We start from the raw sequence: 24,209 nt of genomic DNA, 5'->3' as shown, positions 1-24,209 counted from the left end.
AACTTAAGGGGATGCCCAAATTTCAGTAATCCAGAAAAATACTAATTTAAAGCAATATTCTAGAAGATGAAAAGTAATGCAAAACACCATGATGTACTCATTATCACAACTCTGCACAAAGCGGATCCACTCAGCACTTGCAGAACTCACCCATCTCAGCCCTGTTTCACCAGGACTTCCCACCAATTTAACTGAACGTTTAGCCGTAAGTCAAGCATTAACTCTCCCTAAGGCTGCAGAAAAGCCAAGGAGAGCCACAAAAGACCGTGATTCGGACTTTTTGGAGCTGACACCCGGTGGCTTCACTGGGCTGTGGCCAAAAACCTGAGTGAAAGGAATGTACTGTCACCACTTAAGTGCACACTCTTTTTAAGTTCAGCATGACTAATATGGTGCCAGTTGTCATCGAAGACTTAATACTTCGACCCATTCCCCTGCCATCACTAAAAAAATCATTCCCTTGTCTTGAGGCCTCCAGCCCTAAGGTGTGGGAACTGGAACTCTTAGGGCAGGACGTTTTATAATTTTTTTATTTTGGAGCAGGAATACGGTCTCTTGCGCTTGGGCCCTGAAGTAAATAAAAACCCAGGAAAACGTAGATACAAATTTAATAAACTTAAAGTCCGTACAGAGCAGTGGCGGCTGGACAACTGTGGTTGAAAATACAAATAAACACGCTTACAAGAAAGAAGTGGTCCCACCATCACCCCCGCGGGAAGGCCCCTGGGAGACGCGGCCCCAAGCCTCCAGCCCTACCAGCCGCTAGACCCGCCGTGCGCCCCGGAAGCCACGCGTATCCACCCACCGCCGCCCGCTGCTCTGCGGGAGAGAAACGCGGGGGTTCCCAGCGCGCAAGCGCCACCCCGCCAACTCTGCAGCCACCGCCCGCCACGGACTCCTGCGCAAACGCAGAGGGCAGAGGGAGGGGCGAAACTGAGAGGGAGAGAGGAGCGCGCCTAAATCCTAGAGAGGCGGGCTAAGTAGGGTTGGGGGGTGGGCTTGTCTTCCGGAAAGTCTGGATTCCCGGACAACCGGAGTCGCCGCTCACCAAACACCCGCTTATGTGCTGATCGAAGAAAGTCGGCTACCCTCTGTACCCATTGAAGATCTTCAGACAGAAGCCGGAGCTGCCTTCAGGATGAAATTAGGACTTGCAGGAAACCTCTTCCCAAGACGGAAGGAAGCTTGGCGGGTTCACGCATGCGTGGTAGGCTACCTCCACGTGCGGCCTGGCCGCGGCCTCCCCGCGCTCGGAGGCCTCGCCCCTAGGCCCGCCCCCTGCCTCAGCATCTTTCCGGACGCGCGGAGCGGGGAAGAAGGAGGGAGGCTGGGCCTCACAGCTCGGCCCCGCCTCGGCAGCCTCCAATTGGGCGTGGGTGAGGACCCCCCCTCCCACCGCCTTCCTATTGGAGCGCGCGTGCGAGCTACGCACCCCATTGGGCAGTACGGATTTGGGCACCAAATTCAAAGATTTTAAAAGTACCAGCTGGCGCCTTTTAGGAGATACAGCTCTGTGAAGCGGACGGCCGGGTCTTCTGCTGTGGTAGCTGTTCCCTCACCTGAGGCGGACCCCACTTCCACTGGCATGAGCCAGCGCCCCTGCCGCTGCTCCCCACGGCCCCTCTCCAGCTCCTGCCGCTGCAGCGCCCTGACAGCCGCCGGGCGCCCTCACCCTTCAGACGGTGAGTGAGGAGAGGGTGCGGGGGGCACGCGTTCCAGGAAGGGGGTGCGGGGTTGGGGGGGTGGCTGCGACCGAACCCGACCCCCTCCCGAGTCCGGGCGTGCGCCCCACGGCGGGCCGGGCCAAGCGGGCGGCGGCGGCGGTTCCTGGGTTGAGGGGTGGGGGGAAAAGAAGGCTGGGGTTCAGGGAGGGGAGGCCATAAGTGCTGAAGCGGGGTGGCGGGCCCGGGTCCCGCCTGCCACGCCGAACCTGGACGCCAGCTCCGAAGGAGGTGAAGGTCTTGGCCTTTCAGGGCGCCCTTTTCCCCTTGCAGGATCTACCTATCCTTGTCCCCACCCCGCTTGAAGAGGCGCCAAATGCCCCCCTCCCCTCCCCCACCCTGGGGCCTGGGCTCTGACAGGGCTCGCGGGCCGCCGGCCCCCGCGGTCTGGCCAGGTACCTAAGGCCCACTCCCTGCGCCCCTTTGCCATATTTACTCCCGCACCCCTGCCTCAGGTCCGCAGGCAATTTCCCCGGGTTTTCGCTGCCTCACTCTTGCTGGCGGGCGCGGGAGATCCTGCTGGCTTATCTCCCGCCTCCTCCACCAGGCCCGCGCCCTGAGGGGCCACTTCTTCGACCCCTCAGGATTTCCATGGTCTTACCCCTACCCACTCCCGCCAAATGGAGGGACCCCCTCATCGGGCCAAGCTGTACAGGGATGTCCAAACAAAAACATTATTTTTCCCCCCTATTTTTCCTTTTGCCCAGTAACTCGTTTTCAAGGCCTAGAGTCAAAAGGAGGGAGGGGGGGGAAGAACTTTTTAATAAAAATCGGTGAATTTGCCCTTATGTAGCTGATTTTCTGAGAATTGAAGAATAGTTACTTTTTTCCCCTGCGCTCCTGAAGATTTAGATAGTCCTTTATTCCCAAACTCGGTTAGAGTGGAAGGCACTCAAACGGTTATTTTTATCCTCTTTGTTGCTATCTGAAAAGAGATCCAAATGCACTTATTTTGCCTCGGAAAGTACCATATATTTTTTAAATTAGCAATTCGATTTTGTGATATTTTGGCAATCACTGAAGGATGCTCCTTTCACTGGAAAAGGGGTTTAGAAGACTTGAGGAAAAAATAGTTTTAACAGGTTAAATCTGTTTCTAGAAAATCCTCAATCGTAAGTCTTCCCATGAAGTTCTGAAGCTTGGTGGTTTTAAGAAGTGGTATTTTGATTATTTAATCCAGTCGCCTGGTATTACCACCTTGCTCCTCAGAATATTTGCTATCTCCATGAATTTTATTCCCTGTTTACAAATTTGAGAAAATGAGATTAAAAGTTTATTGCATCGAAGTATTTTTGAAGGCTTTCATAAAATTTCTCTTAAGAGATGGCTGTTTTGCAGTTTATGGCAACAAGCCTTGGGAGTCTTAAACTCTTAAGGAATAGCCATGCCTAACCATGGCCACATGGTGATTATCTTATACGTATTGCTGTTTGTAGAACTTAATCATTTAACACTGGGATAGTTGTAAAAATTTTTAAGCATTGTAGCCTATTTAACTGTGGTATTTTAATGTGGAGCGTCAGCTCTGACTTAGAAAGTTAAATGTAAGTCAAACTTTGTACAGGTAACCATAATACCATCTTTCCATGATTGGACAGTGTGTTGGTAAATGAGGTTTAAAAAACGCAGTATGAGGGGCGCCTGGGTGGCTCAGTCGTTAAGCGTCTGCCTTCGGCTCGGGGTGTGATCCCAGCATTCTGGGATCGAGCCCCACATTAGGCTCTTCCACTGGGAGCCTGCTTCTTCCTCTCCCACTCCCCCTGCTTGTGTTCCCTCTCTTGCTGGCTGTCTCTCTCTCTGTCAAATAAATAAATAAAATCTTTAAAAAAAATTAAATTAAAAAATGCAGTATGTTGAATCTTCACTCAACAACATGAGGTAGATATTGTATCCGTTTTTAGAAAAAAATGAAAGGAACTAATTGAATATTTTATGTCACATTGTTAGTCAAAAGGCTAAGGAAATATTTTCACTTGAAGTTGGATCTGATTCCTAGAAAAAGTATATAATCTGGAATACTGTGTGGAATGTATTTTGCTACTTTTAATACGTTTGTGATTTGCAATAAAAGCATTATGAAAGGATTTGGTTTAAAAATGTGATAGGAAGTACCGTATGTGATGGGACTCTGTTGTACATTCAGTCCAGTTTTATGTTCTTAACCCCATTTTATAGAAGAGAAAACAAGCTTTAAGAGTTAACTGCCTCAGTTTTCCCTGAGTCAGCAAATAACACTTTATATCTTAGATGATCAAGACTTAAACCCCAGGGTATTTTTTTTACTTCACTTTCTCTCATTCACATCCAGAGCATCAGCAAGTTCTGTTGACTCTCCTAAATAGATCTCAGATCTACCCAATTATCTTCATTTCCGCTGCAGTCATCCTAGTATCAGTTACCCAGCTCTCTGGACGCCTCTGATATACACTACTAACTAACCTTCCTCTTTCTACTTGTACCTCCCTACAGTCCATTCTCTACAGTTGCTAATGATCTTTTGAAAACTTAAACCGGATATCTCAACTCAACCCCTCAAGGCTCTTTATTACACAATGAATAAGTCCAACATACCCTAAAATTCTACATCCCATTCTACCTCTCCAAATTTAAAGTTTATTACATAATTTCACATTTTAAAACTAAACCTACAACCAGGATCCAGATTTTGGAACCAATAAAAGGAACCAGAGTTCTTGGAGAAATAAGTGATTCTAGGGCTGGAACAGGAAAAATACAAGATGAGCCTAGAGCATCTTGTCATGCCAGAAGGTAAGAAATGCTCCAAAAACAGAATAATGGAAGTATTTCAAGTAGACATGAACTTTTAGTAGGAAAGCGGAAACAATTTGAGCAGCAACATAAGTAAGGCAGTATCGGATTATAAACTAAAGTCCGTGAACCTATACTTGTATACTTTTTTTATATATATACTTTTATCTCACTTTCCAAGTGAGGTAGTAGAATGAGCACGGAATTTATAGTCAAGAAGGGTGATCTTGGGGCACCTGGGTGGCTCAGTCATTAAGCGTCTGCCTTCAGCTCAGGGTGTGATCCCAGCATTCTGGGATCAAGCCCCACATCAGGCTCCTCCGCTATGAGCCTGCTTCTTCCTCTCCCACTCCCCCTGTTGTGTTCCCTCTTTCGCTGGCTGTCTCTCTCTCTCTCTGTCAAATAAATAAATAAAATCTTTAAAAAAAAAAAAAAAGAAGGGTGATCTGTCTCAACTACTTGTCAGAATGTGGGCAAGCTACTTAGCTTCAGTGTCCTCATTTGTAAAAATAAGTTAATAATACCTCTTCATCCTGTATCAGAAGGTTGTGAGGAGCAAGTGTTTGAAAACAAATTGGAATTGTGAACAATTATAAGATGTTTGGATTATCAAGTCTAAATTTTAAAGAGCTGTTCATATTCAAAGAGTGGTATTGAATGAAGGGGTTCTACAACAAACATAGTTTTCCCAGTAACTGGGTTCTAAAGATGAGCAGAGGAGGGGCACCTAGGTGGCTCAGTTGGCTAAGCGTCTCCCTTCTTCTCAGGTCATGATCCCAGGGTCCTGGATATAGCCCTGCATCAGGCTCCCTGCTCAGCTGGGAGCCTGCTTCCCCCTCTCCTGCCTGCTGCTCCCCCTGCTTGTGCTCTCTCTGTCAAATAAATTAATAAAATCTTAAAACAAACAAACAAACTTACAAAGACGAGCAGAGGAAGAATGCCTTTGAAAAGAATTGAGAGTTTCTGAAGTAGTTTCAGTACTCTTCACTTCAGGCAACTTAACAAAGTAAAATACGTGTCTTTGTAGGTGGCTTCTACTTTTTTATCCTCAAATAAAATGTGGCCATATGTAAGTAGTACTTAATTCTTGAGGCAAAAATTAAAACAATCTCTTGGGGGGCGCCTGGGTGGCTCAGTCGATTAAGTGCCTGCCTTTGGCTCAGGTCATGATCCCAGGGTCCTGGGATCTAGCCCTGCTTCAGGCTTCCCGCTGCTTCTCCCTCTCCCACTCCCCCTGCTTGTGTTCCCTCTCTCACTGTCTCTCTCTCTGTCAAATAATAATAAAATATTTTTTTTAAATCTCTTGGAATTTTTTAATCTCCCGAGTAGAAGAGAACCACTCAGAATAATTTGTTCTAGAATTATGATTAATGTTGGTGTTCGAAAAATGTATATTCTTTATTTGCTTTTTATGTCCTTGAAATTAGTTTGAAGCTAGTTTTTAGGGCTAGTCCAGGGTTTAATGGAGTTCTGGAGCATATACTGTGTCTTTCACTGTGTTAAACACTGGAAATTTAAAGAGACTACCTACCCACAGGTGTCCTTTTAGTACTTAAAGGTTTTGTTCTAAATAGAAACTATAAAATTAACATGGACAGATTACCAATACTTAGTACAGACTAAACATACTGACTGGTACATACACTGACAGGATAAATTGTTAACTACCTGTGATTGGCTTGCAGGGGGAATAGTAGGTGTGGAATACATTTGAAGCATATACTATTCATATACTCTGCCTTCAATAATACTGAGTAATTTTCCTGAACCCATCTATTATATTCCTCTCAGAATTGTGCTTTTGCTCAAGTTAACCTTAAGCGAATGCTTTTTCCAGCCTCTAGTGCCTGACAAAATCCTAGTCATCCTTTAAAGCTGTGGTTCTCAACTGAGGAATGGTGGAGATTTTGACACCACTGCCCCCCCACCCCACCCCAGCCTAACATTTGTCAATGACTGGTGACTAGAAACAGTTTTTATTGTGCTGCCAGGGGTAGGGGCTGCTAATGACATCAAATGGGTAAAGCCTGCTGAACATCCTAAAATGCAGAGAACAGCCCCCAATAACAAAAGAATTATCCAGTCTAAAATATTAGTAATGCAGAGATTGAGAAACACAGCTATAAAGATATTTTTAAGTGCTGCCTGTTAGTTGTAGCTTAGCTGATTTCTTAGGCCGTGGGTGTGGTGATACAACCCTAGAGAAGTTTTTGGCTTTTTTGAAGCTTAAATTTGAATTTTATGAAATATGAATTTTAATGAATAATATCTAGAAATAATTGTATGGTTTGTTAATAGTATTATTGGTTTTTCCCTTTTATGCTACTTATCATAAATAGCGAGTATGTTATCTTCTCTAGTTATTTAAAACAACTGAACAGTAATGCACACTTGCTGCCCAACCACCCTCACATTCTTATATCTTGTCTTATACTGATTATAGTATTGTTCTTATTTACCAGATCTTCTGACTGATAGCTGAACTATTAATTCCTCTGGCTCTTTGGTTAATTAGTCATGAGAAATCTTCGTTCAGTAATTGAAGATTTCAGAGTTTCTATTTCTAGCACATATTAGAGGAGATAAAGGGAGATGTCCCTGTGCTTGAGTTCACTATCCAACAGGTAGATAGGGTAAACAGACATCTTAATTATATCAGACTCACCCATACCACTGATCCAAATAAAACTTAGAGATAAAAGTTGTGGGAGTTCAGGTAGTTTTTAACTGATGGGTGTTTAAATTTGCTGACTTCGAGTTCTTTCTCTAAGCTTACTTATAGATTTCTTGATTAATTATTATAAGGCTTATAATAACTGCTAATGTCTAAATCTTACACAAATATTTATAACATTAAGGATTTGTCTGACTTCAGACCCCACTTGATGCATCACATTTCCTTATTTATTCCGTCAGTACAGATTCATGTTAAATAGTCCCCCTTTTCCAGTATTTTTTACTCAATCAGCTAGAGAGACTCCAAATGTTACAGTTATACACTAAAAGCAATCTTTTGAAGTCCCCTTTTAAGAATAGGATGTATGTACTTACTAAAAGATTTAAGTACTATTTCTTCATTGTCACATCTCAGTAAATACGCTTGGATAATTTCATAGCTACATAGGCAACACATAGTGCTGAGAGAATGCAAAGTAATTATATCTCTATATCCCAATTTAAGAAGTAGAGATGTATGAAAATTTTGTCATTAAGTAAGTGGTTTTTTTGTTGTTTTGTAGGTTGTAAAGAAGAAAGTTCTACTCTTTCTGTCAAAATGAAATGTGATTTTAACTATGACCATATTCATTCTGGACTTAAATTGGTAAAGCCTGATGACACTGGAAGACTAGGTTCCTATACTCCTGCATGTTTGGAAGGTTCATATAAAGACTGCATTAAAGACTATGTAAGGTTATCAGATATTGGGTCACCAATTGTGAGTCCCAAGATTGTGGAACTTGAAACTGAAAATGAAAACAAGCCCTTTCATAACAAGGAAAATCAACATGTGCAACAAATACTTAATCGTTCAAATGAAATAGAAGAACTAGAGACCAGTGGACCTTATGAAGACAGTGGCTATTCTTCATTTTCCCAGCAAAGTGGCTTCAATGAACATGAAGAGGGTAGCCTTCCCTTGGACAATTTCACTGACAGTCCACAGTCCTGCCTACAGATGCAAAGCCCAGACCAATATCCCAGCAAAAACTTGCTGCCGGCTCTTCATTTTGCAAAAGTGGTTTGTTCAACATTAAAAAAGAATGCCAAGCGAAATCCTAAAATAGACTGGGAGAAACTAAAGGAATTTATATCCAGTGAAAATTTTAAACTACAGAATATAATTGGCAGGAAAATGGGCCTGGAATGTGTAGATATTCTCAGTGAACTCTTTCGAAGGGGACTCAGACATCTCTTAGCAAATATTTTAACACAGCTCAATGATATGGACTTAATCAAGTAAGTATGATTACTTTGAGTGTTATTATAATCCATCGAACATTTTTGTTGGATGATTTGGGACTACCAGCTCATACGAAAGACATAATACGGTAGTCTTTAGCATTGTTTAATTGAGGTGATGACTGCCTAATGGCTGGTATTTGACCATTTATATGCCACTAAGGTAAAAGATAATTTTTAAAGTAAACATTTAATCCAGTTATTTCACATTTTATATTTATGCTAGTAGGAAACTATTTTTGTTAAATTGGGATTTTTGTTCCTTTTGGTTCTGAAAATTTCTAATATGTAAGCTATATCATACATGCTTAACTATAAAACAACATCCTAGTTCTGGTATATAGCACCAGTAGGTTTTATGACTTCTGTCACACTTGAAAGTAAGAAATAGTTGCTGATGTTTGTAGGGGATTTTTAATGTAGGGTCTCCTTGGTTTGACAGTGAAAATACGGAAATGCACAAATGGATCTGATTATGACTATTTCTTAGAAAGCTTTTATTATTCTTCATTCCACCAAAGATCAGTTCTGATGAGGTAAAAGAATTAAGTTAATTATACAGATTATTGGATTAGATCCTGCTCAGTCAGATTCATTTTTAGCTTTTTGAAAAAAAATTTTAGAGGTACTCTTTTGCAAGTGTTACCTCACACTGGTCTTTATGAAATATAGCTAATGCTAAACAAAAGTAAGTATGGATTTTTATTGTTAGTTAGCTTCTTGAGGGATAATTGACATCTAGGTTGTACTTTTTTTTTGTTAACAAAATGGATTTTTGAAATCGATGTCTACTGAGAGCAGTGTGTCCTACAGTACTTGGGAATTTATCTACAATTTTTATTGATATCAAACAGCTAACATGGTGTCATATATACAATGGGGGCTTCTTATTTGATGTTTGCAGATATGAAAAAATGAAGTACAAAGCAATGGTTCTTGAGGATGCACTTAGAATGACTTGATAGAGAGCTTTTAAAAACAACCCTGCCCCCCTTTTTAAGCCAAGTAAACCCAAGGGGTATCCTTAAATCTTAAGTACCTCAGGCAATTCTTAATGTACAGAATTCTTAATTCTACAGGTTTGAGAAGCACTGTAATAGAAATTTCTTTTTTGCACTGTTAATGTTGCTGTAGTATATTTATTCCTCTTAGCTCTTTGTGATGCTTTAATTGTTTCCTTTATAATCTTTTACTTTTCCAGTGTGTCTAAAGTGAGCACAACTTGGAAGAAGATTCTAGAAGATGATAAAGGGGCATTTCAGTTGTACAATAAAGCAATACAAAGAGTTACTGTAAGTCTTTGCAATTGATGTTTTCATTTTAAAATATAACAGCTAGTGCTCTTTACCTTTACAAATAGGGAAAAGTAGGACAGATAACAGGTAATCTGGAAATCCTTTACATTCACAAAGCATTTCTAATTTTCACTAGAACTCCTTAAACAAAATTCAAAGATAAAGGGAAAGGAATCCCACCTAAGTAATTTATTTCTTGAGTTCTTCCTAGAAATGGAATGTCCAAAAGGGAAAATTGGTCAGTTCACCAATAATAAGAGTTGACCATATAGCTAATCTTCATTGCCATTTGTATTTTTTCAGTTATATTTTCAACATATTGAAGATTCTTAGTGCAGAAGGGAATTCATTTGCCTTCCAAAAAACTTGGTAAATTTGGAGATGTTTCTGAGAGTATCAGTACATTTTCGAAAATTCAGGCCTAGCAATTAGCAGACTTGGGTCTACATTTTGGTGCTGCTACTTATTTGCTGTATAACTTTAGTCAAGTATTGCTTAAGTTTTCCGGGTTCAGTTTCTTTATTGATAAGGTGGTATTAATGGAAAGTTTTCTAATCTAAAAGGTTGTTTTGAATCCATTCATGACACTTAAACATGACTTGCCATCTACATATGGCGAAAAGAATGACTTTGCTTTGGCATTAGTACTTAAAAAATGATGTATTAAATGCTATATAGGCTAAGTATTTAAAGTGCTTTCACACAATTTCTGGTTTGCAATTTCTGTCAGTATTGTCTATGTGTATGGTGTGTGACTGTATTTAAAGCGTGCAGGTAAACTGGATGTACGGATAAATCTTTTACATTCTCGTTTGCCCTTTTTTACATGTACAAAAATTAAAAATGCCTGATTGTTGAGAATAAAGGAGATTATCTTTAAGTCCTATTAAAACATTTTTTTTGATTAGGAAAAGAACATTAAGTTTTCACCGCATGCTTCAACAAGAGAATATGTTATGTTCAGAACCGCATTAGCTTCTGTTCAAAAATCAGCAGCCCAGACTTACCCCCAAAAAGGTGCTCAAACCAAGTTATCCGATCCAGGTGATCAAAAAGGCTCTACTTACAGTCGACACAGTGAATTCTCTGAGGTAATTTTTTGTTTGTCAATTAATTAGAAACTTATAGGGCACTTATTGTTAAAAGGATTTAGAGTAAGAAACAGAACTTTAAATTTAATTATAATTAGAACTCCTAGGGAATTATTAATGGAGATTTTATCTTCTGTTCCCTTCATTCTACTCTCAGAAATGTTGGCCACCAAGAAACCATTTCAAGTAATTGAATTCCTAACTGAAGTAATCAAATTAGGAAAGTACAAAAAGATGTCTTTCTATGTAGAAAATAGATACCATTTAACATTGTTTATGACAGTTCAATGATGTTGAGATCTAATTTGGAAATACTAAGAAAACCTTGATTTTAAAATTTCTTACCAAACTGTTCAATATACACTTTACAATTGCTGCCTTTGATATCTGAGGAACAGAACTAAACAGAAAAAGGCCAGCTTTCAGAAATGGCGCCCTCCTACTGTACCTTCAAATCATTGCGTAATGTGTATTGTAAGTTCTACTCAGCACATGGATAATTTGGCAAGCTTAATTTAAGAAACCATAATCTTACCTAAGTGCATGTTTGAAATAAAATTTTGACTGCCAACTCTCTTCATGTTGGTCAGTAAGTATGAATTATATATAGTGAAGTTTAGTTTTTCTAAGCATTGATGATATAATGACTAGAACAACATGTAATTTTATTCAAAAAACATATATTGATCATCTGCTGTCAGGTAATTCATGGATAAGAAAACATGGCACCCCTCATAGCCTTGCAATCTAGAATGGACAATAGCTACATAAAAATAAATGCCATATAATGTGGTAGGTGCTTTAAAAAAAAAGAGCTAGAGGTGACAGGGCAACCAACTCCCAAGTGACAGTAGGAAGACTTCACAATAAAGGTGACGTTTACATTAGGGCATTGATGTATAAGTAGCATTCATGAAATAAAAGAGAACGTATTTAAAAGTAACATTAGGAAATAGCCACTACATCAGTTGACAAGTGATAATTATCTCACTCATTGTGAGCTCCTTAAGGGGAGGAGTCATCTTTTGTGTGGCATGGGTTCTTTATTCATATATTGGGGAAGGTTCAGAGGTACCTTTCTTGTTTTTTCTACCTAAATTACATTCAGCCCTCACTAAAATTTGCTTATGGATTTTCTTTTTTCTAGGTTGCCAAGACTTTGAAAGAGAATGAAAGCCTTAAAGCCTGTATTCGCTGTAATTCACCAGCAAAATATGATGGCTATTTACAGCGGGCAATCTGTAAACGAGAAGGCTGTGGGTTTGATTATTGTACAAGGTGTTTGTGTAATTATCATACCACCAAAGAATGTTCAAATGGCAAACCCCTAAAAGCTAGTTATAAAATAAGTCCTCTGCCTGGTACTAAAAAAAGCAAGAAGAATTTACGACGATTGTGATGTCTTGTTAAATCAATTATACCTGATCATGAAGGTTAGTTAGAAAATGTTAGGTTTTAATTTAAAAAATGTGAATGTATTTTGATTTCCAATTCTGTGTTGAAATCAGTGTAGTACATGGGATTTTTCGCCCTGGTGAGTAAAGAGAATATACAGCTTCTTAAAATATTTTACAATTTAATGTGACAAAGTTTAAAATTCAGTATAAATCAGAAAATTTAAATATTTTAAGAAAAAAGAAAAACTAGTTAGTTATCTGATATTTGTGCTTCAGGGATAAAATGAAACTAATTCAGTTTTTATGGTAAAGGAAAGCCATGTAATTTTACCTAGATAATATTAAATATATATCTTGTTTATTACCATCTATTAGCATTGGGGACATTTTATTTGCCTTACCAAATTAAAACCTATCGAAAAAACTTCTGGAGTCTATTAATTTAAATGTTTTGTCATCTTTCTTTTACCTCTTTTTCAGTGTGTATATTTCCCAAAAAGTACTCTTTGTGAAATCTTGTTTTTTTCCTATTTGTAAAGTCTGTATGTTTTAATATTTTTGTACATATGTAAATATTTCTGTATTTTTTTATGTCAAAGTAAGAAAATAAAGATCTCTTGTGTATATATATATATGTAAATGTAAATTTTGTACTTGTTATGAATAAAATTGTTACAAGCTTAATAAGTACTTGTGAACTTTTTACTTTGATAAACATCTTGATCTTAGAAACAACTAAACTAGGAAACTAAGAGACTGCCTTTGTATGTGTGAAGGCATTGAGTTGGCTCCATTTGTGTCTGCTCATCTGGGAATCTTGCGACATTCCCAGGTCCCATTCTGATCCCAGTATTCTCCCCACTCCCAGTATTTTAGTAGTTGTGGAGTTGGGTCTTGAAATAAGCATCCCAAGAGGATTCAATGCAAGACCAAGGAACACTTGGAGAAATACTAGTGTATTAATTCATCTATTACTAAACTAATTAAAACTATGGGTTAAATAGCCACATACAAATACTAGAAAGATAAAAATGTGCAAAATAGAATGTTATCTTTGCATTCAGAACATTTGTGCTAATAAGAGCCCAAGACAAGGGTACATTTTTTAATTCCTTCTAAAGTTGAATATGTTTTGGTTTCAATTATGAATATGGAGAAATTCTAAGAGTTTGAACTCAGACAAAAGTCCTAAAGGTTTAAGGGTGGGCCTCAGATCCTCTCAATAGAGTTTCAAAGATTCAAGGCATTTGCCTTTCATCCCAGTGGAAACCTAAGGTAGATGATATATCTTAAATGGATTTATGGGTGTGTCTTATCCAATAAAACTGCCCACGAAATTAACACAAGGGTAAGTAGCTTATTGAGGTAAGATTGACAAAATGGACAACATTCAAAGTATAATTTGGCATTCTCTTCTTAAAGGTTTTATTTATTTATTTATTTATTTGACAGAGACAGTGAGAGAGGGAACACAAGCAAGGGGAGTGTGAGAGGGAGAAGCAGGCTTCCCGCCGAGAAGGGAGCCCAATAGGGGGCTTGATCCCAGGACCCTGGAATCATGACCTGAGCTGAAGGCAGATGCTTAACGGCTGAGCCACCCAGTCGCCCCTATAATTTGGCATTTTGATGTATATACATACATGAAGCCATCACTACAATTAAGGTAATGAGTATAAGTATCCCCAAGTTTCTTCCTGTCCATTTGTAATCCCTCCTGCCAGTTCCCAGGTAATCACCAATCTGTCACTGTTGGCTTTTCTAGAATGTTACATAAATGGATTAGTGGGATTAGTCAGAGTACAAATTTTATTATTTTGAGATTCATTCATTTCGTGTGTGCCAGTATTTAATTCCTTTTCCTTACTAAGCAGTATCCTGTTGGATATACCAGTTCATATGTTCCCCTCTTAATGAACATTTGCCTCCTACCCCCACCCCATTTTTTGCTATTAGAAATGAAAATGCTGTAAATGCTGCACAAGTCTTTGTAAGATAAATGGTATGCTTTCATTTCTCTTGGGTAAATAGTGGAATGCTTGGATTATATAAGTAAGTGTATTTTAACTTTTTAGGAAAATATCAAAATGCTTTCCTAAGTAGTTATACATTTTACATTTACCAGCAGTGATGAGAGTTACGTTTACTTCATGTTCTCAACAACACTTGGTATAGTGAGTCTTTGTAATTTTAGTCATTCTAAGAGGTGTGTAGAAGTATATCATTGTTTTAATTTATGCCTCCCTAATAACATGTTTAACATCTTTTCATGTTATTTGCTATCCATAAATTTTATTTGGTAAAGCATATAGTCAAAAGAGTTGAGTTCTTTTGTTTTATTGGTATTTGAGTACATATATTTTAGGTAAGAGTGGTATATCAGGGTGTGGCTTATCATTTTCCTAGCTGTGCCTTAGAGTTTTTATTTTTGATGAAGTCCAAATTATCCAATTATTTGTCTTTTATGGATCATGTTTTTGGTGTTATATCTAAAATGTGCCTAATCTAAGAGTATACAGATCTTTGTACTTTCTTCTAGAAGTTTTATAGTTCTCAATTTCACATTTAGGTTTATGATCCACTTGTTAAATTTTGAATATAGTATAACAGGTATGGGCCAAAACAAGTGTCCCCTTGTTACAGCACCATTTGTTGACAAGACTACCCTTTCTCTACTGAAATGACTTTGCATCTTGGTAAAAATCAGTTTTACATAAATATAAACTATTTCAAGACTCTATTTTTTTAATTGATCTATTTGTCTCTCAAGCTCCAAATCCACACTACCTTGATAACTAGCTTTAAAGTAAGTCTTGACTAGTATCCAAGATCTACAAAGAACTTCTCAAACTCAATACATGTGAAACAAATAATCAAATCAAAAAATGGTCAGAAGATATGAACAAACACTTTTCCAATGAAGACATACAAATGGCTAACAGACACATGAAAAAGTGTTCAAAATCATTAGCCATCAGGGAAATTCAAATCAAAACCACCTTGAGGTACCACCTTACACCAGTTAGAATGGCAAAAATTGACAAGGCAAAAAAACAACAAATGAAGAGGTTGTGGAGAAAGGGGATCCCTCTTATACTGTTGGTGGGAATGCAAGTTGGTACAGCCACTTTGGAAAACAGTGTGGAGGTCCCTCAAAAAGTTAAAAATTGAGCTACCCTATGATCCAGCAATTGCACTACTGGGTATTTACCCCAAAGATACAGACGTAGTGAAGAGAAGGGCCATATGCACCCCAATGTTCATAGCAGCATTGTCCACAATAGCTAAATCGTGGAAGGAGCCGAGATGCCCTTCAACAGATGACCGGATTAAGAAGATGTGGTCCATATATACAATGGAATATTACTCAGCCATCAGAAAGAACGATTACACAACATTTGCTTCAACATGGACGGGACTGGAGGAGATTATGCTGAGTGAATAAGTCAAGCAGAGAAAGACAATTATCATATGGTTTCACTCATTTATGGAACATAAGAAATAGGAAGATCGGTAGGAGAAGAAAGGGAAGAAGAAAGGGGGGGTAAACAGAAGGGGGAATGAACCATGAGAGACTGTGGACTCTGGGAAATAAACTGAGGGCTTCAGACGGGAGGGGGGTGGGGGATTGAGATAGGCCGGTGATGGGTATTAAGAAGGGCACATATTGCATGGTGCACTGGGTGTTATACGCAAATAATGAATCATGGAACATTGCATCAAAAACTGGGGATGTACTGTATGGTGACTATTATAACAAAATAAAATTTATTTAAAAAAAAAGAAAATAAAATAAGTTGAAATCAGGTAGAGACATTATTCTTTTTCTTTCAAAAAATATTTTTTAAGTTGTCTATCCTAGGTCCTTTGCATTTCTACATATATTTTATAATTATCTGGCTAGTTTCTACAAAAATACATGATGGAATTTTGTTTGGGATTTTAATGAATGTATTTATCTATTAGATTAGATTAGGAGAGAATTGACATCTTGAGTTTTTCAACCCTTGAACATAGTTCTATTTATTTACGTCTTTCAAAATTTCTCTTAACAATGTTTTTTAATTGTACATACCTTGTACATCTTGTGTCAGATTTATCCCTAAGTAGTTTGTATTTTAAGTGGCATTTTTAATTTCAGTTGTTTATTGTTAGTATATTGAAATGCAATTGGTTGATCTTGTATCCTACAACGTTGCTAACCTCACTTATAATTGAGAATCCCATCAGATTTTCAGTGTAGATGATTTTTGTCTTCTGGATATGAAGACAGTTTTATTTCTTCCATTGTAGTCTAGTCTATGTGTCTTTTATTTCTTTTTCTTGCCTCATTATACTGGCTAAGTCCTCCAGTAAAATGTTCAATAGAAAGAAAAAAGATCTTTAACTTCTTCCAGATGTTAGGGGAAAATGACGATGCTTGGTTTTTTATAGATCCTCCTTAGGAAGTTGAGGAAGTGTCTATTCCTAGTTTCTTGAAAGTTTTTATGAAGATTGGATGTTGGGTTTGGCAAATGTTTTACCGCCATTGATTGGTATGCTCATATAGTTATTCTTTCCGAGTTTTTAAATATGAATTTTATTGATCGAGTTTCAAATGTTAAAGCCACCCTGCATTCCTGCAATTAACTCCACTTGTTCATGATGTATTATCCTTTTTAGGTATTGTTGAGATCAATTTGCTACATACTAAGAATTTTTATGTTATATTCATGAGAGATATTAAGCTGTAGTTTTCTTACAGTGTCTCTCTTTGGGACATATTCTCTGCTTTTCAATTTTTTTTTTAAAGATTTTATTTATTTATGTGACAGAGAGACAGCCAGCGAGAGAGGGAACACAGCAGGGGAGTGGGAGAGGAAGAAGCAGGCTCCCAGCGGAGGAGCCCGATGTGGGACTCGATCCTGGAACGCCGAGATCACGCCCTGAGCCAAAGGCAGACGCCCAACGACTGCGCTACCCAGGGCCCCTGCATTTCAATTTTCTGGATATTTGTGTCAAATTGATATTATTTCTTCTTTTACTGTTCTTAAGAATTCTCCAAGGAAACCATCTGACTCTGAAGGTATTTTGGTTTTTTTGTAGGAAGGTGTTTAAAATATACTTTTTTCAGTAAATATAAGATTATTCAGTAAATAGCACTTTTCAGTAAATATAGGATTTATCCATTTCTTCCTGGATGAGCTTTAAGCAGTTTGTGTCTTTCAAGGAATGTTTCTATTAATCTAATTTACTTAATTTATTGGAATAAATTGTTCACAATATTACCATATTATCCTTTTACTGTTTGTAAAATCTATAGTGATGTCCATTTCTCTCATTGCTGACATTGGTTGATTGTGTCTTTTTTTTTTTTTAAGATTTTATTTATTTATTTGACAGAGATAGAGACAGCCGCGAGAGAGGGAACACAAGCAGGGGGAGTGGGAGAGGAAGAAGCAGGCTCATAGTGGAGGAGCCTGACGTGGGGCTCGATCCCGTAACACCGGTATCACACCCTGAGCCAAAGGCAGACGCTTAACCGCTGTGCCACCCAGGCACCCCTGGTTGATTGTGTCTTATTCCTTTTACTGATCAGTCTGATGAGGTTTATCACTTAGATTGATCTTTTCAAATAATCAGTTTTTTATTTCATAAGTTTTCTCTCTTTTCCATATCATTGTTTTTTGTTTTTGTTTACTTTCTTCTGTTTACTTTGAGTTTAATTTGCTCTACTTGTGCTAGATTCTTAAAGGGGCAGCTGAGGTCATTGATATGATCTTTTCTTCTACAGGTGTTTAGTGCTATAAATTTCCCTCCAAGTTTTATCTGAGCAGCATATAACAAATTCTGATATTTTAATTTTGTTAATTTACAAATGCTTTAGAATTTTCTTTCTGATTTATTTTTTGATCCACAGGTTATTTAAAAAAGTGCTATTTAGTTTCTCAATATTTTAGAATTTTCCAGATAACTTTCTTTTATTGATTTCTAATTTCATTGTTGTCAAAGAAGATACTTTATGTGGCTTGAATCCTTAATTTACTGACAAATATTTTATGACCTAGAATATGACCCATGTAAGTAAATGTCTCATGTCTACTTGAAAAGATGATAAATTTTGCTGTTCTTTGGTGTAATGTCTTAAAAATGTCAACCAATTAGGTCAACTTGGTTAATAGTGTTTTCATATTTTATATATTCTTTCTGATTTTTATCTACTTGTTCTGTTATTGAGAGATGGGTATTGAAATGTCCAACTGTAATTATGGATTTGTCTATTTCTTTTTGCAAATTATCAGTTTTTGCTTTATGTATTTTGTAGTTTTGTTATTAGCTGCATAAACATTTAAGATAGCTATGACTTCTTGGTAAAATACTCCGTTTGTCATTTTAAAATGACTTTTTAAATTCTTGGTAATATCTTTGCTATGGAATCTACATTGTCTAATATTAAAATAGACACTCCAGCCTTTTGTTGTTGTTTTAATTAATGTTGGCATAGTATATCCCTTCCATCCACTTTTAACTTATTTTTTTCTTCATATTTGAAGTGTATTTCTTGTGGACACCATATAGTTGAGTATTATTTTTTAATAACTCAATAATCTCCACCTTTTAATTGGGATAATTAGGCCATTTTCATTTAATATGATTATTAATATGATTAGATTTTACCATCTTGATATTTGTTTTCCATTTGTTTCATCTGTTCTGTTTACATTTTTCTCTTTTTCTGCTTTCTTTTGGATTATTTTTATGATTTCATCTCAATTTGTGATTTAATTAGCCATAATTCTATTTTGTTTGATACTCCACTATAAGGATATACCACATTTTGTTTATTCACTGCTTGATAGACATTGGGTTGTTTCTACTTTTTGGCTACTATGAATAGTGCTTCTATGAACATTTTATATACAAGTTTTTGTCTGAACATATGTTTTTAATTACCTTGGGTTTACCTAGGAGTGGAATTGCTGAATCACATGGTAATTCTGTGTCTACTTTTTTTAAAGAAGTGCCAAACTGTTTTTCACAGCAGCTGCTTTATTGTAAATTACCACCAGCAATGTGCGATTGCAATATATAATTCCTTTATAATGTGGATGGTTTCTATTTATTTTTCTTGTCTAATTGCCATGGCTAGAACCTACAGCACAGTGTTGAATAGAAATAACAAGAATGGACCTCTTTGACTTTTTCTTGAACTTAAGACCTTCCTCTGCCTGTGCCATCATTCTGTATTGGGCGTTTGGGAGACAGATTAATTGTCCCTTTAGTTCACAGATCCTTAGATTGAAAAAAACTTTACGTGAGGAATTGTATTTCAGGAATGTGCCTAGGGAGCCTCATCTACACCAAGATCAGATTTAGGCAATGATGGATTTTCAGTTGAAGCTGTAATAGACTTTCGAGAGTTTGAGGAGGGGATAAGTGTAATATTCATGTAAGAGGGATGTGAATTTTTGGGGACCAGAAAGCAGACCGTGTTAGTCAGTCTCTAAAATGCACCCACGGTGATTCTAGCTTCTTGATATTTGTACCTTTGCTTTGCTATACTGTATCAGGTATGGTCTATGTAACATAGAAAACAGCAGAAGAGATGGCATGTCACTGCTGAGACTAGGTTATAAAAAACATTGTGATTTTTACCTGTCTTTCTCTCTCTCTCATGTCACTCACTAAGGAAAGGTTAATTGTGAGCAGCTTCTGTAAAGGCCCACATGGTACGACACTTAGGTCTTTGAAAAGTCCCAAGTGAAGAATTGAGGCTTCCTGCCAATTGCTAAGGCTGAGTCTTCTTGAAAGCAAGTTCTCCAGTTTCAATCAAGCCTTCAGACAACTATAGTCCCTGCCAACATGCTGAGTGCAATCTGAATCATGCAACTAAACTGCTCCCAAATTCTTGAAACTGTGAGGTAATAAATGGTGTTTTAAGCCTGTAAATTTGGGGGTGATTTGTTATGCAGTCAAGGATAACTAATACAAAGTGGCCAAACTCTTCTAGGAGCATTGGGCAAGAGAAAAATAAAAAGAAGTATTTTCTCACACCCTTTAATTGGCTATATTAATTAATGTTAAGAAGATGTGTCTTGGGGCGCCTGGGTGGCACAGCGGTTAAGCGTCTGCCTTCGGCTCAGGGTGTGATCCCGACATTCTGGGATCGAGCTCCACATCCGGCTCCTCCGCTATGAGCCTGCTTCTTCCTCTCCCACTCCCCCTGCTTGTGTTCCCTGTCTCGCTGGCTGTCTCTATCTCTGTCAAACAAATAAATAAAAAAAAATCTTAAAAAAAAAAAAAAAAAGAAGATGTGCCTTCCCCAGGACTCTGAGACATATAATTACTGGGTCTGGAATCAATACTGGCATACGTATGGGATGATAAGCCGTCTTGTAGCTGTGTAGAGTGTTCTCTAAGGAAAGAAGTCATGCTCTCAGGCCAAAATAGGTTTGGGACTGGTATAATCACAAAAATGGACTATTTTAAGTCAGCTACATAAGGGAGAGTGAATAAATTTTAAGATGTTCGTATTTTTGTGGTCACTATGATATATATGGTGTCTTTAAAAATTACTCACTTTTTTACAGAAATTCTCAGTACTGGCTTAGAGCCTACTGAAATATCTTTCTTTGTATTCTGGCATCCAAAGAGATGCTATGTGTTTTAAGGATTGAATATAAATAAAGGAGATTCCTTACACAGTTTATGTTGTGACAAGAATACATGACTACATTCACAAGGGCCCTTAATCATCTGACCTTGGTCAAATGAGGTCTGACCTAGTATATCTGATCAGTGGGAGCCACCATCTAGTGGCCAATGCGGCTTCCCTGAGGCCTTTATTCCAATAAAGTTCAGGTTTGGCAGTCCTGTAGCAGTTGTTCTGTTGTCCCTTAAGGACTCTTATATTTCAGTGTTTTGTTAAAATCTCAGTATATTAGTATGCATTCGTCTTTTGTGGATAGTCTCAGTGTCAGCAATACCTTTCACTGAAGCAAATACTGTGAGCATATTAGCAATGAATCCTAGCTTGCCTTTAGCCAAGGTTCATGTTGGAGTGATATGGCACCCAAAGTTTAGCATTTCCAAGTCCTCTAACTAAGAAGTTGGTCATGCGCAGTTCATACACCTTGAGGACCTGCCAAAAAGACTGCATACAAAAGAAAACAATGATAGTTCCTTTACTATTATTAAGTAGTTTCTTTAACTCATAATCTTATCCAGATCATTTGGCATTGTTCCCTTTTCCCCAAATTCTGCTTCAGCGATGTAAACAACACAACACCACAAGATGGTGCTCTTATAACACCATACTTTTGAGTTTGTTCATTCATGTGAAGTTTAATATAAAAATGGATGAAACAGGATAACTATTTTTCTATGAAATTTGTGTTGTCAGATTAGAAAATTAAGTCCACAACATAGTGTTAAGCTAGGATAGGTAGATATAAATTATTTACTTTTTGGTCTCAAGTATCAAGAACAGGTCTTGCTTATCTTCAACATTCTTATCCTTTGTTGATATTAAAGTCTGGATCTGTACTGTTCAGCACAGTAGCAACATGTAGCTACTGAAGACTTGAAATGTGGCTCATCCAAACCCAAATGGAGATTTACTGTAAATGTAAAGTATCCACCAGATACTGAAGACTTGGTATGAGGAAAAGCAAAATCTCTAATAATTTTTATTTTGACTAGTAGTTGAAATAATGATACATTGGATATACTGGATTAAATAAAAATTCTATGAAAAATTAATTTTTAAAAAGATTTTATTGATTTATTTGACAGGGAGAGAGGCAGCGAGAGAGGGAACACAAGCAGGGAGAGTGAGAGAGGGAGAAGCAGGCCTACTGCTGAGCAGGGAACCCTATGTGGGGCTCTATCCCAGAACACTGGGATCATGACCTGAGCCGAAGGCAGATGCTCAATGACGGAGCCACCCAGGCGCCCCAAAAATTAATTTCTAGAAAATTTTAAATTACATATGTGGCTCTCATTACATTTCGATTGGACAGTGTTGGTCTAAGATCACATAATGAATAAGTATCAGAGGAGTCTTTCCTGGCCCCATAACCTAAACAGGTCACAGTATAGTACTTGAATACCCAGATCTACCATACATTCTAAAAAGAGGTCAAGTTCTAGGTATGGAGATGACAGGGCATTGCTAGAAAATAAAAGAACAGAGGTCTCAATCTACTTGGATAATTTTTTTCAGAACTCCTACCACTTAACGGTTTTGCCGTTAAGTTGCTCCTCATCTGATCTTTGCCCCATCCTTACTCCCAAAATAACAGGTAACTGCTATTATCAGGTCTTTGTATTCCCATCACCAAGGAAATCCTGGCTGCTTAATACATATTGGTGGAATGGATGAAGGCAGGAACAACTATACGATTCAAGCTGAATTCCTCTCTGGGAGTCAACAGAGTGCCATTGAACTTGGGCTTTGCCTCCACATCCCCAGAAGAACCTGCTGTGACCTTTCCAAAAAGCTCCTCTGCTCACTTTCCTCAAGAATAAGCTTTTCCTTTCTTCCTGAGCTTTGAGAGAACCTATAATTGGAGATTTGTAGAATATTATTTTGTCAATGTCCTTTTTGTTTTTGTTACTAGGGTTTATTTTTTGGTCCAATATCATTTTACATATTGGACAAATGAGAATAAAGAGTACAAGAGTCTAGCTGTACCTTGTCATTTGGCTTCGAAAGATTATAGAATAGACAGTGAAAAGAAGTTACTGTCATTCAGGTAAACGTGAAGAGGAAGGAACCATCCCCTTCTTTCTTTTAAGCACTGATGGTTAAACATCCACTGCATTTTGTTAATATAGTTCTTGTATGTTGCCAATATGCAGAAGAGAAATTCCACCCATAAACAGAAGAGGCCACATTGTCATATATTAGATACACCTGAACTTTAATTTGTCCAAAGCACCTGTAGGATACCTGTGTCCCAAAATGGAAAGGACAGTAACAGATGCTTTTGGTTTGGAATTCTGACTTTCCACTTACTTTTAATGTTGGGCAAGTTTTTAATGTCTATGAGCTTTAGTTTTCATATTTATAGAGAAGGTTCCTGATATTAACAATGATTACATTAGAGAATATAGGTAAAGACTTAATGCAATATCTGGTACATAATAAATAAGTGTAGCTGTTGTAATTTTTTTATTTCGGCCAAGATATTTATGCTCACAAATATCTGGATGTTTATGATAGTCTAAATAAAGAAGGTGCTTCCTAAATAATTCTGTAATTTTGATAAGGTGAGGATAATCTCATATAAATTTTCCATCACATATGTTTTTTACTCTTAAGAATTTAAAAGCTGTTTTTTGTCCTCAGTAAGTAAGCAGTAAGCAGAGAAAGCCACCTTATTACTAGAAAATAATTTTGCTAAAGCATAGATTAAATAAATGTTTGTATGATTTCAAAGCTCACAGAAGTTTACCATTATTCATTTATCTGTTTATTAAAAAGCATTTATTTGGGACCTTCTATGTGCAAGGCAGTATGCTGGGTGATGTCAAATGCAGTCTTTCTCAACCAGGGTTGCAGGAGAGAATTGAACTTTAGTGACATAAGACATCTATTATGTATAATAAATTAACATTTCTCTTAGGCATTTAGAATGGCACTAGGTATGAATCTTCCTTGTAGAAATTAAGAAAATAATCACTCAAATAATTCATATTCTGTGGCCCTGATATGAAGTCCATTTGAAAAAGTCTAGGGGATAAGGAGATGGAGGAAAAAGTACTAAATTAGCTATAATTGAAACAAAATAAAATAAATACAGAGTAAGCAAAATATAGTAAGAGACTGGAAGGAAAATTCTAAAGAAGATCAGAACAAAGGAAATATTGAAAAAAATCTTGGGCAATGATTAGAATCAGCCTTTTTCTTGTTCCCTCCCCTTCCCCTGTTTTTTCCAGATGTGCAAATATTTTACTCTGCCTTGTGATTAATTCAGAAAAGAACTGATCAAGGAG

At 37.6% G+C, this 24,209-nt stretch overlaps 1 protein-coding gene across 1 annotated transcript; it reads left to right on the top strand.

Moving 5' to 3' along the window:
* The first annotated feature begins 1,276 nt into the window (after positions 1 to 1,276).
* Positions 1,277 to 12,808, top strand: FBXO5 (F-box protein 5). Its single transcript, XM_045805383.2, has 5 exons — positions 1,277 to 1,682; positions 7,730 to 8,447; positions 9,652 to 9,742; positions 10,654 to 10,836; positions 11,984 to 12,808. The coding sequence occupies exons 1-5, from the start codon at positions 1,586 to 1,588 to the stop codon at positions 12,233 to 12,235; spliced, it is 1,341 nt and encodes a 446-aa protein (XP_045661339.1). The 5' UTR covers positions 1,277 to 1,585; the 3' UTR covers positions 12,236 to 12,808.
* Positions 12,809 to 24,209: the final 11,401 nt, after the last annotated feature.

This window comes from Ursus americanus, chromosome 11 (assembly GCF_024610735.1).
Source record: "Ursus americanus isolate L20-20 chromosome 11, mUrsAme1.1.p, whole genome shotgun sequence".
Taxonomy (NCBI): Eukaryota; Metazoa; Chordata; class Mammalia; order Carnivora; family Ursidae; genus Ursus; species Ursus americanus.
The sequence above is the reverse complement of the archived record's forward strand: the minus strand, read 5'-3'. Positions and strand labels throughout refer to the sequence as shown.

What these genes read in the sequence shown, in the direction of transcription:
- FBXO5 (XM_045805383.2), top strand. Translation starts at nt 1,586, where the DNA reads ATGAGCCAGCGCCCCTGCCGCTGCTCCCCACGGCCCCTCTCCAGCTCC. An exon ending in AAGCAATACAAAGAGTTACT is followed by an intron (nt 9,743 to 10,653) that starts GTAAGTCTTTGC and finishes TTTTTTGATTAG; the next exon opens with GAAAAGAACATTAAGTTTTC. An exon ending in GACACAGTGAATTCTCTGAG is followed by an intron (nt 10,837 to 11,983) that starts GTAATTTTTTGT and finishes TCTTTTTTCTAG; the next exon opens with GTTGCCAAGACTTTGAAAGA.